This window comes from Schistocerca cancellata, chromosome 2 (genome assembly GCF_023864275.1).
Source record: "Schistocerca cancellata isolate TAMUIC-IGC-003103 chromosome 2, iqSchCanc2.1, whole genome shotgun sequence".
Lineage (NCBI taxonomy): Eukaryota > Metazoa > Arthropoda > Insecta > Orthoptera > Acrididae > Schistocerca > Schistocerca cancellata.
Window position 1 is genome coordinate 812,079,635 of NC_064627.1, and position 16,125 is coordinate 812,095,759.

The 16,125-nt window shown below is 40.5% G+C and overlaps 1 protein-coding gene across 1 annotated transcript in view; it reads left to right on the forward strand.

Moving 5' to 3' along the window:
- LOC126162690 (BRO1 domain-containing protein BROX-like) overlaps positions 1 to 16,125 on the forward strand; it is a 126,771-nt gene that overhangs the window by 76,489 nt on the left and 34,157 nt on the right. The window contains exon 7 of the mRNA XM_049919343.1: positions 15,110 to 15,260. Within this exon, the coding sequence (XP_049775300.1) occupies positions 15,110 to 15,260 (151 nt within the window). The remainder of the gene's footprint in view (positions 1 to 15,109; positions 15,261 to 16,125) is intronic.

Genomic DNA, 16,125 nt, shown 5'->3' on the forward strand with positions numbered 1-16,125 from the left:
GGCGCATTTGCAACACTACTCCATGTCCTGTATGGAACTGTATGGTGCACCCCAATCTTTTGTCGTAAAACGTTTTTTTTTTTTTTTTTTTCGCTACTCAACCTTTTCTCAATCAAGGGTTGGCATATTTTTTCTTCAAATGACATATTTTCCTTGGGTACGTTAGACAATGGTTTTTCCCACTCATCCATTTCTTATTTCTTAAACATTAGTTCAGTTGGCGTAAAACCTGTCGACATATGTGACAAGTTGTTAATGATGCGGTGAAATGGTGAGATGAACTTATTCCATTTTATATGTTTGTGTAGGGTGTAGCAGCACATAAATCTGTTAAATTCCTTAAACACCCTTGCTATGGGGCTTGCGTGGGTGTAGAATGTTGATATCATTGTTTGTTTTATTTTATTTGTGCTCGTGAATTCCTCCCATGTGTTACCTGTGAAGTACAATGCATTATCAGTTAACAGTGCCTGCGGCTTCCCTACTCTCAGAAACTAGTCATCATAATTCTTCTAATAGTAGAACCGATGGTCACTGACTACACCGCTTACAACTTAACATACTTGGAAAAAAACATCATATAAGGCAATTGCACGCTTAATGTCCCATTTGCATTTTGGGATAAGGGCCAGTAGCATCCAAAATTTTGACTTGTTGCAGTGTATGGTCTTCTGACAAGTAATACATTTTCAAATTACTTGGAGAATTCGGTGCCACATGTTGGGGAAGTAGCAGTACGTGATTATCTTATCAGTGCATTTAGAAACACCATAAAGCCACCATACATTGCAAGTGTAAAGAATGAATTCCTCTACAAACTTTTCAGGTAAACACAAATACCACCATTCTTGGTTAGGTGTCCGTCAGTGAAACAGTACTCCTTTATAAATAATATAATTTTTTTTTAAAGTTGTTATCATCATCTCCTTACATAGTTTCAGTCTTACCATTTCCAGTGCAGATCATCGTCTTACATTTGTTCCAGGCTATTGCACATTTCTACGTAATAGGCTTGGTGTGTTTTGTCTTGCATAAGTAGGACATGGATTTCACAATTCTGTTCAGTGAGCTCTAAAAATTCATTTAACCCGTGGGATAACCTCAGCAAGGTGTCAGCAATTGTGTTTTGTTTACCTTTGATGTACGCTACCTCAAAACCTATTTCCTGCAATTAACGATCCCATCTGCAACAACCTGGATTTTCCATTGTCTGTTCTTCTGTGCAGCAATTTGCATTCAAGATAAAAGAAAGTTCTTGATGGTCACAGTAGACTTTGGTATGTTTTCCCCACAAATAATATTTGAATTTCTTAAAAGCGCACTCTATAGAGAGAACTTCAAGGTCTGTTACTGTCTCAGTGATTTGGAATAGGCATGCTCCCAGACCCTGCAAGGATGCATCAGTGCTTACATAAAACTCTAATGACATGTCAGGGTGAAATAATGTATTTGGGTTGAGTAGAGTTTCTTTTATGTTTTCAAAGTCTGTTTGACATTGATTGGTTAATATCCATCAGTATTCTCCTGTAACAAGTTCAGGGCATCACTGTTCAGCAACTGATCAGGAATAAATTTTCTAAAGCCCAGATAAGCTTTGAGGATTTTTTTAAGCAGGGCAAAATGTCTGATTGCCTCTAGTTTCCATATCTGACAGACTACCAGGGGGTGATATGATGTGTCCTGGGACTTTTCTTTCCCAAATTCAGATTTCTTTAAATTTGCCGTAACTCTGTATTCTGGGAATTGGTATAGTACTTGTCCCAAAAGTTGTAAAACACTTTTCCCAGGTAAGTGTTGCAATTAGCAAGTCACCCATGTAGAAAGTTACTTTATTAATTAGTTCTGGACTTAAAACTTTGTCTAACATGGAAGTGAAGACACCTGTGCTCACATTTAAGCTGAAAGGCAAGACACAAAGTTAATAGCTTCTGCCCTCACATACAAGGCTGTGTACTTCCTACTGTCTTCAAGGAGAATAGACAGGCAGGAGATACCACCTGCTACTGCTGTTGCATTGTTTGGCTGCTTACAGGTATATTCTGTGTATGCCAGTTCAACTGGTATTGACATTGGCAGAGCCTGTTTCATTTTACAATCCCCTCCCTCTCTGCCTGAAGGACTAGTGGTTAACAGCAGATAGGTATTCCAGCTCTCTATTCTGCCTGACTGCACCCGATTGCTAGCGATTAGTGGCTCCTTTGTGATATCAGTGCCACTAATAAAAGTGTGCTGCAATTTTTTTTCTGCTGCCGTTAAACCTGATTCAGTCTGACAGCAAAGCTTTACATATAGTGTGCAAATCAGTAATAGTATCTTGCATCTCCTTTACACTTAATATTAATTTCAGATTGAGTACCCTGCATTTTAATCTATGTGTTTCTCATTTTTCAGCTTACCTGTCATATCCTCCTGCACCTTGTCTATAACTGATACCTTTTTACCCAGCTTATCTATTTTCTGAAACAGATCTGTGAATAACTACACCTTTCATTCTGTGCCCTTTTTGGACAACTTAAATGTTAAATCGTTTGATAGGTCAGTGCACAACTTCTTTCTTAGCTCATCAAATTTTGTTCATTTGAAAGTTCCTCAAATTTTTGTGTCACGTGATTCCCAAAATCATTAAATATTTGTTGAATAAAAATCTCTCGGTGTACATGCCGCGTCAATTCGGGATAAAACTCCAAGCTTTCGACCACTACCTCCATGGTCGTCGTCAGGGTAAAACTGACTGTCGTGAACTAGCGAGGCTCCCACTTTTATATGCAAAGGACGGCTTCTGATTGGCTGGAATACGTCATAGCAACAGCGATATGGCGTGTAGTAAAATGGTGCCCTCTACTTCCATAGATGTAGTTTCTATCCCGCGTTGCTTGCAGCGCCATCCCTTGAATCAAGAGGTAAAATGCGAGAAGTTTTTCTCTGCGATTTTTCTTTATCCAGTGCACTCTTCCAAGTGTTGCTAAGTGCATAGCTGTTGTCTCTGTTAAAATTATTATCGCTAAGTCTAATTTCGACTGCTTCCCGGATCACAGAGTCCCAGTAATTCGATGCGTGGGCTATTACTCTGGTTTCTTCAAATAAAATCTTATGCTTGTTAAACAGGCTATGTTCAGCCACCACTGATTTCTCCAAATACCTGTATTTCAGGTGGCGCTGGTGCTCAATGCAACGGTCGGCAACGGTTCTTACAGACTGGCCCACGTAATTCTTGCTGCATTCGCAAGGAATAGTATAAATTCCCGGCACTCTTAAGCTGAGACTATCTTTGACTGGTCTCAACATTTCCTTAATTTTCCTAGGTGGTCGGAAAACTTGTTTTATTCCTTCCCTCTTTAGGACTCTGCCTATCTTGCTTGTTGTAGCACCGCAAAAAGGAAGCCGCGCTATGTGTTGGTCCTCTTCTTGTATATGGCCGGCATCGTGTCTTACTTTCTTGGACAATACTGATTTAATTTCACCGGCAGAATAACCATTTCTCTTGAAAACAGTCATCAAATGGTTAATCTCGGGACCGAGGTGGTCCTTGTCGGAAATAGTCCTGGCTCTGTGTACTAAAGTATTCAGCATAGCTCTCTGTGATCCGGGAAGCAGTCGAAATTAGACTTAGCAATAGTAATTTTAACAGAGACAACGGCTATGCACTTAGCAACACTTGGAAGAGTGCACTGGATAAAGAAAAATCGCAGAGAAAAACTTCCCCCACTTTACCTCCTGATTCAAGGGATGGGGCTGCAAGCAACGCGGGATAGAAATTACGTCTATGTAAGTAGAGGGCACCACTTCACTACACACCATATCGCTGTTGCTATGACATATTCCAGCCAATCAGAAGCTGTCCTTTGCATATAAAAGTGGGAGCCTCACTAGTTCACAACAGTCAGTTTTAGCCCTGACGATGACCATGGAGGTAGTGGTCGAAAGCTTGGAGTTTTATCCCGAATTGATGTGGCATGTACACCGAGAGATTTTTATTCAAGAAATACGTCGCAAAAGACTTCGTAGCCATTAAATATTAGTGTTTGTTGTTTTGAAGAATCTTTGACTTTTTGTATTAAATTATTAAATTTTTGTGTTTGTTCATTCCTAAAATCATTAAGAGCTTTCATCATTCCCTGTGTAAGTTGTATCACTGTTGGGGGGTGCTTTTGAATGCCTACTCAGTCATATCAATAGCCTCATGTGAAAAAATGCTTCCCAGTGATATTCGCAAATTTATTTCATCTACTGTAAGTAAAGTCATGTCATTAATCACAGCACTGCAATCCTCAATCATAGTTGAGCTTAAATAATACTTGACGTTATCATCTGACTCATCAGCATGTTCACAATCACTATCATTTGTTATCGTGTTAGTTGTGATGACATTTTGAACTTGTACATTAATTCTTGGGTACAGTGGTTTTACCTGATGTATCCATTTAAGTCTTGATGATTATTAATTGCAGAATTTTAAAATGAACATCCCTTTCTTAATTACGCTGAGAAAATTTTCTAAACTATCTTGTGATATGTTGTGAACATGAACTACAACTCATTGTTGTTATTCAAAATTATCAGCCAACAATGAATACACTATTTTACAGCCAAAAATGAATACGCTATTCTACTATGGTTTTAAAAGATGCAGCTTTTAGGATGGGAGGGCAGAGGTATTACTGTTACTATTAAATGTGAGTGAGGCACTACTGAGTGCAGTCATGCAGCTATGAGATAGAATTTTCCTACCTTCTTGATGGGTTCCACAATTTTTTCTGTTAGTTTCCACACAAATTTTATTTTCCATCCAAGCATATCCTTCTTTTATGATCCTTCCTCTCCTTCTCTTGGAAATATTACTTGTATCACGTAAAAAAGAGAACAAAAGTTAATTAATACAGTGGAAAAATTTTAAAACATATTTTATCTATTTTAATTACTTCAATTGTTAGGGGATACCATTCTTACTCATGCCAGTTACACTGGTATTTAAGTAGTGGCGTGAATAATGTGGATTATTTAGAGGGGTGTGGCTGGCAGATACTTTCACCGGCAGCAATTCACGCATCTTAAGTTCATGCCCCCACAATCTCTCACTACGACTACCACTGAAACAATCTGTTTTGATTGATTCTCATTTGAAGAGAGTGATATTTACGTCTTCTTTTTTGAAGAAAAGTAAAAATAAAGAATAGTAATATAATACAATCATAAAGTTTGTTGCAGTTTTATCCAAAGATTGCAGGCTGCAGTGTATCCAGGTATTATTCAGGATGAGTAATTTAGAAATGTAAGAAACTGCCTCCCTTTCCAGAAGGTATATTGTAAAAAACTTTTACACAAATACACATAGCTGCCTGACACATACACAACACACCTACCCAGAATCACGGATGGGAGGAGATAGATAGTTGAAGAGTGAAAAATTTGATATTGGCTTAAGGAAACGTTTGAATACAGATATATGTTCATCTTTCTTTTCTAAACATATATTTTTGGTGCAGGCATATTTACATTGCATCTTTACTCCACACAGTGTTCTGATACTTGTTAAATGACATATACTTTATGACTAAACCAACGTAAGATCTATCACAACACACATGGAAGACAAGGTACATTACTGTCAGTAATACAAAAGTCACTGGTGGAGCTGTGCACTCTCTCCTGTATATTCATTTGTCCCAAAAGGTGGTGCAACTGGCAGGTTACACACACACTGGCTTTCATATTAGCAGGCTTGGTGGCCTCTAGTGACTGAATCACGCACGAACTATGAAATGACAGACACACAAAATTGGTAGTTACACCACTCCTCTTCCTTTGTGAAGAAGTCAACAGTGTGTTCACATCCATTTCTTCTGTGGTTGATGTAGGTTGTTGAGCCATGTGATGCACTGCCATTGATGCGGGGGCGGCAGATGCACACCGGATGCATAGCCATCCGTGTGAAGTGGTAGCTGGTTGATATGTCTCGATACTTTATCCTCAGCCGTGCCGACAAGGCAGATGTGTCGGCCACAGGTACTCTTGATTATCGCTGGCGCCTATTTCGGCCGGCGGCCAAACCTGTGAGCCCAGACAGCTGCAACAGGCCGGAAGCATTGCAGCGCCTGTGCCAGTGGGTGACCTGACTTCAGCCAATGCAGGTGTAGCAGAGTCCGGGGCTGATGACCATCCAACAACTCTGTTAGATTCTTATCACCAACAGAGGTAAACCTATAAGAACTAAGGAACTGATCAAGAGCTACATGCGGTGACACATCCGAAACACATTTTTTCATGTGAGTCTTAAGTGTTCACACTAGTAATCTTGCTTCCCCATTCGATTGAGGGTGGAAAGCAGGAGCTGTGAAATGGGAAACACCACTTTTTTTACAAAAATTTTCAAATTCCTGAGATATGAACTGAGGACCATTGACATTAACTAACGTATACGGAAGACCTCCCATTGCCCAAATTTTTGACAAAGCGGAAATTGTTGCCGCCACAGAAGCAGACAAACAATGCAGCATTTACAGAAACTTTGAATGAGTATCAGTTACTACAAGCCAGTAGAAATTCTAAAAAGGTTCCACAAAATCTACGTGAATTCGTTTGCAAGGCTACTGTGGATCCGGCTATAGTGACAAAGAAACACGGGGAACAGCCGGATGGATGGCACACTGTGGGCTGGCTGCAATGACTCACACTATTTCTCCACCAATGTACGGCTAAAAACGTGTCTACAACTCACGGAGCAGAGTCCTATGTAGCTAACAGCAGCACTCTGTCCCAAATGGAAAAACATTTTTGTAGTGTAAAATAATATCTTAAAGGAACAGAAGTATGGCCCAGAGGTTAGCCTGGCCAATTGTGTTGCACAAAAGAAACAGTGCTACTTAAAACAGGACCTGTGGCTGCAATTTTAGTGCTAATAGTAGGAAAACCATCAACAATATTTTGAGCTTCCGGGTCTAAATGAAAACAAAGTAATTCCTCTTCAGCAAACTCCGGATCCAGACCAATCACCAAACATGATAAGACATCAGCATTTGCTTGTTGTGTCATAGGTTGAAAATATGGAATAGAGCCCACCGCCGTAAGCAATGTGTGGCTTTGTCCGGCAAGGATGCTGAAGAGTTAGAGAGAGACATCAGTGGTTTGAAGACTGATCAGGTGACACTTAGACCCATATAGAAAACCATGAATATTTTTTAGAGCATACCGGATCACCAGAGCCTCTTTCTCTATCTGAGAATAACACTGTTATGCTGAATTTGAGAATTTAGAGGCATGCAATAGGGCATTCAAAACCATCCACATACTTATGAGCAAGGATGGACCCCCAAGGTCAGATGAGACATGTCCGTCGTTAACACAAGGTATTGGTCTGGCTGAAAGGTGACTAAACAAGGGGCTGACTGCAGCTTAGATTTCAACAACTTGAATGCCCGGTCACTAGCTGTGAACCAGTGGAAAGGAATGTCTTTACATAATAATGCATGGAGTAGTGGTGCCACAGTAGCAATGTGTGGTATGAATTTGCGATAGTACGTAATTTTTCATAGAAATGCCTGTAATTAATTGACAGACGTGGAGTGTGGCAATGTGGCAATAGCATCAGTATGCTGGTGCACTGGTTTAATCCCAACATGCAACACTTCAAAACCCAGACAGATAATGGATGATTGAAAAAACTGAGTCTTGCCCAAATTGCACTTTAACCCTGCAGAGTGTAAAACAGGGAGCAGAGCACGAAGGTTCTGCAAATGTTCCTCCGTAGAGGCACCAGACACTGCTATGTCATCTAAATGATGCAGGCTGGAACTGATGCAATAAGTTACTGTAAAAAAGCATTGAAAAATAGCTGGTGCACTTCCCACACCAAAACGCAAACACTGGTATTGATAAAGCCCAAAGGGGGTATTGATAACTAGAAAGCATTTAGATTCTCATCAAACAGCGACTATAAATATGCCTCTGCCAATTCAATCTTAGAAAAACAATGGCCCCCGATAATTTTGCTAACACCTTGTCAGGGTATGGCTGAGGATAGGTATCAATGATTGGCATTAATAGATTTTTAAAAAATCACTGCGTAGTCATAATTTACCAGTAGATTTCTTAACTATCACCAATGTGGTGCTGACTGTCCACTGGAATAAAAAGGTTGGATAACTTCAAGGGATTGAAGACGATCCAGTTCTCCTTTTACTTAATCGTGTAAAGTTACCGGTACTGGGTGGGCCCAGAAAAAATGGGTGCGGGCAGACTTTTTCATCATAAAATGAGCCTGATATTTTGTTGCACAACCCAGTCATGGAGCAAATGAGAGGGAAATATGGCAGAGAGAGCATTTAGCTGCTATATGAAACTTAGTCAGAAACCAAATACACTTAATCATCAATGGAGAAACCAAACAATTTCAAAGTGTCCAAACCAAATAGATTTTTAGGGTAAGCATTGTGCACAACTAGGAATGTTAATGAGTGGACAGCAGCTTTGTAACTTACATGTGCAGGAAACTGTCCAAGAATGGGAATTTATTGTTAATTATATCTCACCAGCCTCCATGGCACTGAAATAAGAGAGAGAGAACCTGTATCCACTTAAGTTTGAGAATTCACCAACACTGCTGTTGCACCAATGTCCACCTGCATTCTCAGTGATTTGTTAAACACAGGTACTTCAGTGTGTGGTTTGCTGTGAGACACTGTCTCTGCTGACAGTGTTCACATCCACATTCATTTTGTCCTCACTCAGATTTGGAAAGGAGTTACATAAAGAAGCAATGCTTCTTTTCTTATCACACCTATTACATGTCACCGGGCTGGTGACAGCCTCCACGACACTGAAATGAGAGAGAGAGAGAGAGAGAGAGAGAGAGAGAGAGCAATATTTGCACCTTTTTTTATGCCTATTGACCACTCAAAACATCAAGTGTACAGTGCGATGTAATTCTTTACTACTCCTGATGTTTCTATTTTACCTGAAATGTTCTGCTGTAACTACCAATTTTGAGAGTGCATCACTTCATGGTTCATGCGTGAAGGATCCGTCACCACAGACTACCCGGCATGCTAATAACACAGCCACTGCGTGCGTAGCCTGCTGGCTGGGCACCCTGTTGTAACTAATGAATATACAGCACAATGCTCCGCTGGTGTCTTGTGTATTGCTAATTGTATTGTACCCTGTCTTCGATTTGTGTGTAGTGTTTGAGCAATAAATTACAGTATCCTTGGGTTAGAACACTTTTGACGACAAGTATGGGATTCAATTACAAGTGTTCCACTTCAGTCATTAGTCCTTTGAGTATAATTTCCATAGAGAGAGTGCTCAAATCTCTTCTTGTGCAACAGCAGGCACTGACCATTGCTGTTTCCAGTTTAATGACTACACTGACACAGCCTGCTGCCCCACCAACAACATATCCACTGCTGTTCCCTGCATACAATGATGCAGCAGAAAACTGGGACACTCATGAAAAATGCCTGCGGCAACATTTCCAGGCATTTGTGGTAATACATGTAAACCTGTGCGAGGCACTTTTTTGTTGTGGATTTCACCTCATTGGTATCAGTTGTTGCATCATCTCACGCTGTTATAAGAACCTTCAAGTCTTTCTTTCAAGCTGATATGCAAGATACTTTCTACCTATCACTGTACATGTAAGAATGTTATTGCTGCTTGTGTGGAGTTTTACCTCTGCCAAAAGTGGCCAAACCAGTTTTACAGGGCATGGGTAGCAGAACTACATGGACTTAGCTGTCAACATAATTTTATGACAAATGTTCATAAGGGATTCTATGCTGATCAAATGCTTCGTGACATAGTCAAACACCTTCCTCCTTATAGGGAAGTTCAAGAGTGAGTTCTGCAGTGTGAAAATCCTGTGCTTATGACAGTATTGAACATAATTCAGTTATTTGAAATTTCATGGGCTGCAGGTAGTCAGATCTGGTCTCACCCCTCCCAGCCTTCATCCACTTCGCAAGGCAATGTAGACACTATTGCAGCAGTCCAGCAAATGTCTTAGGATCGTATAGGTAATTGGCATTCACAACAACAACAGTATGCATCACAACAGTGACAGCCTCGTGTTCTGCTGCCTTCATGGCCATACTGCATCATTCAACATGAACAGACTGCGTGTCCCAAGCGCTGGGCAACATGTAATAGGTGTGATAAGAAAAGAAGCATTGCTTCTTTATGTAACTCCTTTCCAAATCTGAGTGAGGACAAAATGAACGTGGATGTGAACACTGTCAGCAGTGACAGTGTCTCACAGCAAACCACACACTGAAGTGCCTGTGTTTAACAAATCACTGAGAATGCAGGTGGACATTGGTGCAACAGCAGTGTTGGTGAATTCTCAAACTTAAGTGGATACAGGTTTTCTCTCTCTTATTTCAGTGCCATGGAGGCTGGTGAGATATAATTAACAATAAATTCCCATTCTTGGACAGTTTCCTGCACCTGTGAGTTACAAAGCTGCTGTCCACTCATTAACATTTCTAGTTGTGCACAATGCTTACCCTAAAAATCTATTTGGTTTGGACACTTTGAAATTGTTTGGTTTCTCCATTGATGATTAAGTGCATTTGGTTTCTGACCAAAGAGCTTCAGAGCTATCTAATGCAGAACCCTTCACACACACACACACACACACACACACACACACACACACACACACACAGATGTGGTTACATTTTACTGGGACTGCTGCTCAACTGTGTGGTGAGAGTGTGTGTCAGTTGAAGTTGAGAAGAGCAGAAGGGAGTTGTAGGGGGGAGGCAGGGTTAGGTGACAGCTAGGAGAGATAGATAGGCAGCAAGAAGATTTGGATATGAATGTGACACCAATGAGCTTGCCATCGTGCAGGCAGGGAGATTGCATGGGGCACATGGTCAAGTAAAGAATGAAAGATTGATTTTGGAGTGGGGGATATAGGACACAGAAAGAGGAAGCCTGTGGAGACGATACTGGGAGTGTAGAATAAGGGAAATGATAGGCATGTGGACAGGGGTGTATGTGGGCCTGGGGCTAGTAGAGATTGAGGCCAGTGGGTTGCAGAGTCGCAGGTTGTGTATAAGAACATACAGAGAAGTTGACCAGCCGTATATTCTGTCACTGTGTGGTCAACTCAGTTCTTGGCCAGTTCAGTGGTGAGTATCTGTTGGAGTAGACAACTGGTTGGTGGTCACGCCCACTTAAAAATATGTGCAGAAGTTACAACAAAGTTGGTATTTGATATGACTGCTTTTAAAAGTGGCCCTGCCTCTAATGGTTTAGAATATTTCTCTGACAGATCTGGAACAGAACATACTGTGTGGGTACATGCGACAGTTCCAGCACCTGGCTCCTTCATAGAGATGTAATCCTGTTGCAAGGGGTAGGGTGTACATGTTGCCTAAGAATGGCCCAGAATATTTTGTAACTTGGCAGAGCACCAGAATACCTTTATGAATGGGGTTGGGGAGGATTTTTAGGTAGGGTATTCCTCATTTCTGGGACCAACCATCAATCAGCTCTCCACCTGAATGATTGTCCATTCCCAAACTGTGTCAAAGAGAAAATGAGAGTTGAGTTTGTAATTACAGGACACTTGCTTATCTCCACTTTTACAAATAGGTGTTACTATTGGATATTTCAGTATTTTAGAAAATACATCAGAACAGACATGTTGATGGATCCATCAGAGAAGTGGATGTCCACATCCAGAAAGGTGGCACCCTGATCCTAAAAGCATCATTTCAAATGGGTAAGAGAGAAGGCATTAGAGCTGTGGAAGAATGATGGCTCATATCACAAAGTTATTATCTATGAAGCCAGACAAGGGGTTTAGTATGTTGGCTGACTAGAAAGGTTTCTAGACCACCCATGAACAGCTTGGCATACGAGAATTTCATCACAACCAAACTATTACCCACAGCCTTTCTATATCAAAGGCATGTACCTCGTTCACCATCTCTCTGCCATTATCATCCCACTACCACCTAGTCCCAGTGGACAACACTTTGCTTTATATCAACATCTTGCACGACATGGCCCTGCCACCATGAAGCTCTACCTTTCCAAATGCATGCAGACTTCAGAACCCACCCTATTTCATATACATATGACCAAGTATATACTTACCCATTCATATGAGGTCTGTTCAAAAAATTTCAGAACTTTGTCCACAAAATTTTTACCATAGGCTTCCTGCAACATTTAGTGTGTCTCTCTAAAGTCTCTCTAATAATTTCTTCATGGTCTAGATCCTTTTCCTCCACAGCCTCAACAACTTCTCCCATATGCATTTCAGTGGGTCTCTTTAGCTCAGTATTTCACCTTCCTGTATTTTGTCCACCTTCCTGATAGATTGTGCGTGGTCTCCTACGAAATACTCTCCTCCTTAGTTACACTACTCCCAATGCTGTTTCCACAACTGGAAGCAGTCCTGTTATGCATCTTGCTGGATTGCACGAAGTGCTATCTGTGAATTTTCTTTTATCTTGTCTATCATTGCAGATCTTCATCCTTTCAACGGCGCTTTCAACTTTGGAAATAAAAAAAGTTCGCAGGGGCCAGATCTGGAAAGTACAGAGGATGAGGCAACACAGTGATTTCTTGTTTTGTATAATGGCTACACAGCAACAGGGATGAATGTGCAGGTGCGTTATCTTGATGCAAGAGCCATGAATTGTCTCGCCACATTTCAGGCCATTTCCTTCTCTCAGTTTCTCGCAGGTGTCACAATGTGTCCCAAAACTACCATCGATTAACAGTTTGTCACCATGGCATGAATTCATGATGAACAAATCCTTCAGAGTCAAAGAAAACTATCAGCATGTCTTCGACATTTGATCTGACCCAATGAGCTTTTTTTTGTCATGGAGAACCTTTCCTGATGCACTGTGAAGTTTGAACCTTGGTCTCAAGATTTTAATCATAGACTAACATCTCATCACCAGTTATTATTCTCTTAAGGAACATCTCATTCTCATTTGCAAAATCTATAAGCTCTTTGCAGATTGTGAGGCGAAGATCTTTCTGATCTTGACTCATGAGCCGTGGCACAAACTTGGCGGCAACACGATGCATTCCAAGATGCTGTGTCAGGATTTCATGACATGATCCAACTGAAATATTACATTTTTCTTCAGTATCTTGGACAGTCAGTGTGATTGTCATGCATAATTTCGTTGATGTTGCTGATGTGAGCAGCATTGGTGGATTTGAAAGTATGCCCTGTGCAAGTGTCATCTTCAACTTCTATCCAGCCATTTGTAAACCATGTGAACCATTCTTAACACCAAGTGCAGCTTAAGCACTTACCACCATAGGCTTCCTGCAACATTTAGTGGGTCTCTCTAAAGTCTCTCTAATAATTTCTTCATGGTCTAGATCCTTTTCCTCCACAGCCTCAACAACTTCTCCCATATGCATTTCAGTGGGTCTCTTTAGCTCAGTATTTCATCTTCCTGTATTTTGTCCACCTTCCTGATGGATCTGTAAAAACCTTTGTTGAAATAAAGCCTATATGCATCTCAATAGCTGCCATCCATTCTGGTTAAAGTCTCTCCTTTACAGTCTAGCTATTTATGAATGGTGAATCTGTAGTGACAAGTACTTGCCTGCCCAGTAAACTGAAGTTCGGACTAAGGCTTTCACAGACAGACGCTATTCTCCAAACTAGCCCACAGACAGTTCTCAGATACCATATCCACACACATACGTAATTCTCCAATCAACTGCAGAATAGCATCCCTTTCATTACCCAATATCAACCCAGAATGGAACAATTTAATCACATTCTTTCTGATTACCTTTCATCAACTACCACATGGTTCAGGCATCTGTGAAAGACAGCTGCAAGATTTGTCATACACACGCACACTCACCCAATACACTCTATTCCAAATCTGTCACTAGCAGGCAGAACCACATTCAAATGTGAGAACTTTTTCTAAATGTCTGCATAGCATTTACCTCAGGTGGTACGTGGGTAACAGGCCGATATTTATCTTGTTCGATGTGGGGAAAGTGCCTGAAAACCACATAAAGGCTGGCTGGCTGACCAGCCCCCATCATCGATCCAAGAAGCAAATTCAGTCCAGTGCAGGCTCACCTCCTCAATTCCCAGAAGCAGTACATTAACAAGCTCAGCTATCCAGGCAGGTGTTCTGTGGTATATAATGTAATAACACTTGTATCCACAGGATCCGTGCTGAAGATGAATACATTATTGATTTTAAGGAATGAGTGGTTAAAGTTAATAGTCATCAATATTTGTTCATATTTTCTATGTGTCTAATTAGGACACACTGTCTGGAAAATGATAGATTGCATCCCATTGTGAAGATGACCCACTGAATTACAGACAGGCACGATGAAAAGACTGTTACACATTACAGCTTTTGGCCTCATGACTGCTACCCATACTGGAATCATTTTGGTTGGAGCTGCCAGTGGTAGTGCTCACATGTGCATGAGGAGTGCTTGCTTGTCTGAATGTGTGTGCATTTTCTTTGTGGAAGGCTTTGGCCAGAAGCCATATGTGTAGCACTCTGTTTGTTTTGCCTGTCTGCAACTCAGTGTGCCATCTTTCAACTCAATGTGTCATCTTTATGGTGAGTAGCAATCTATCCTTTTAATATGATTGTTGATATTCCAGTGTAGACTTTCCATTGTTTGGTTAGGACAGTTACCTGAGTTTATGTGTGGTGCACAAACACGTGCGGAGTGCTCTCTCTCTCTCTCTCTCTCTCTCTCTCTCTCTCTCTCTCTCTCTCTCTCTCTCTCACTCACACACACACACACACACACACACACACACACACACACACACACACAGGAGAGACAAAAGGAGGCAGGGGGCGGGGATGAAAGGAGTGAGAGAGCATGAGTGGTCTACCATATCTGTTTGCTCTGAAGATCAGAAGCTTGAAACCTGAGCCAAAATGTTGGAATTTTTATTTATGTCCCTTTGCAGTGCTCAACATTTCATCCATATTATAAATGGTTGTCTTTACTTATTCCATTGCTTGTATTCCACCCTGAGTTCCACATCATCATATTAATAGATCTCAAGTGCCAATTAAGTAAATGGCAATGTCCAAAAAGATGTGGCTCTGTAAATATAACAAACTTTTCATTACAGGTTATAAAAGGGCAATAGAACTTAGTAAGGAATATGCAAAAACTAAAGGCCCTGCTCCAAAAGTGCAGCCAGAAACTCATGCATCTTTTCGTCGGTTGTCACCACTTCTAAACCGAACCTTGGAAAAGTGTGTAAGAGAAAATGGATTCATGTAAGTGATGCACTTAGTGATTTGTAATTTATGTAGTATACATCTGTAGCTATCTTACTGTTTCAGAATTCATAAAACAAAACATTTAGTAGTAGCACAGTCCATATTAGTCAACTGATTATATGGTTTCTGTCTTGAAAGTACTTTCCTCTTATTAAATTTTCCTTTTGTGACTATCCATTTGCAGCCACGGTTTAAACATACAACAACTTGGGAATGACACTTCATACAGCTGCAGTAAATTAGATTGCATTGCAAAACATGTATCACTTTATTGGAGAAGCATCAGCAGCAATCAATGTAAAAAATAAAAAACCGCAATGATAAAAAATCAGTCGTCAGCCACACAAGGAAACCTTTATTTGCTGCACTTTACCTTTGACAATTTATACTGTCATCTTCAGAAGTGAAATAGGCTCAAATTATTGTTAAACTAACACCAAAATAAGAACTGGATGGTAGTGTCCTACAAAGTATTGGCAAAAAATCCATATATAAAGCAAGTATGTTAAAAACAAACGGACAAAGATTGAACAGCAGAAGTAAAACAGGTTTGTTAAAAGAGAACTAAAATGGTTAAGCTTAATAGACACAATATACCTTTGCTACAAAGTCAATAAAACAAAGTGACCTCTCAAAAAATAAATAACGCATGTGGTGAGTGGCATACAGTTAACTGTCAAATTTCACATTGTACGTAGTATGTGTAAGAGAAGCCAACCCCGAAACTGATGACATGATGGGCATTGAACCCACGTATATACGACGTTGGAGCACTAGTGTATGTACAACTGTAATAAATCCTGTGACAGTGGAAAGGCAAGTATGGAGCCTGTTTCACTTCTGAAGATGAAGTATAGACTGT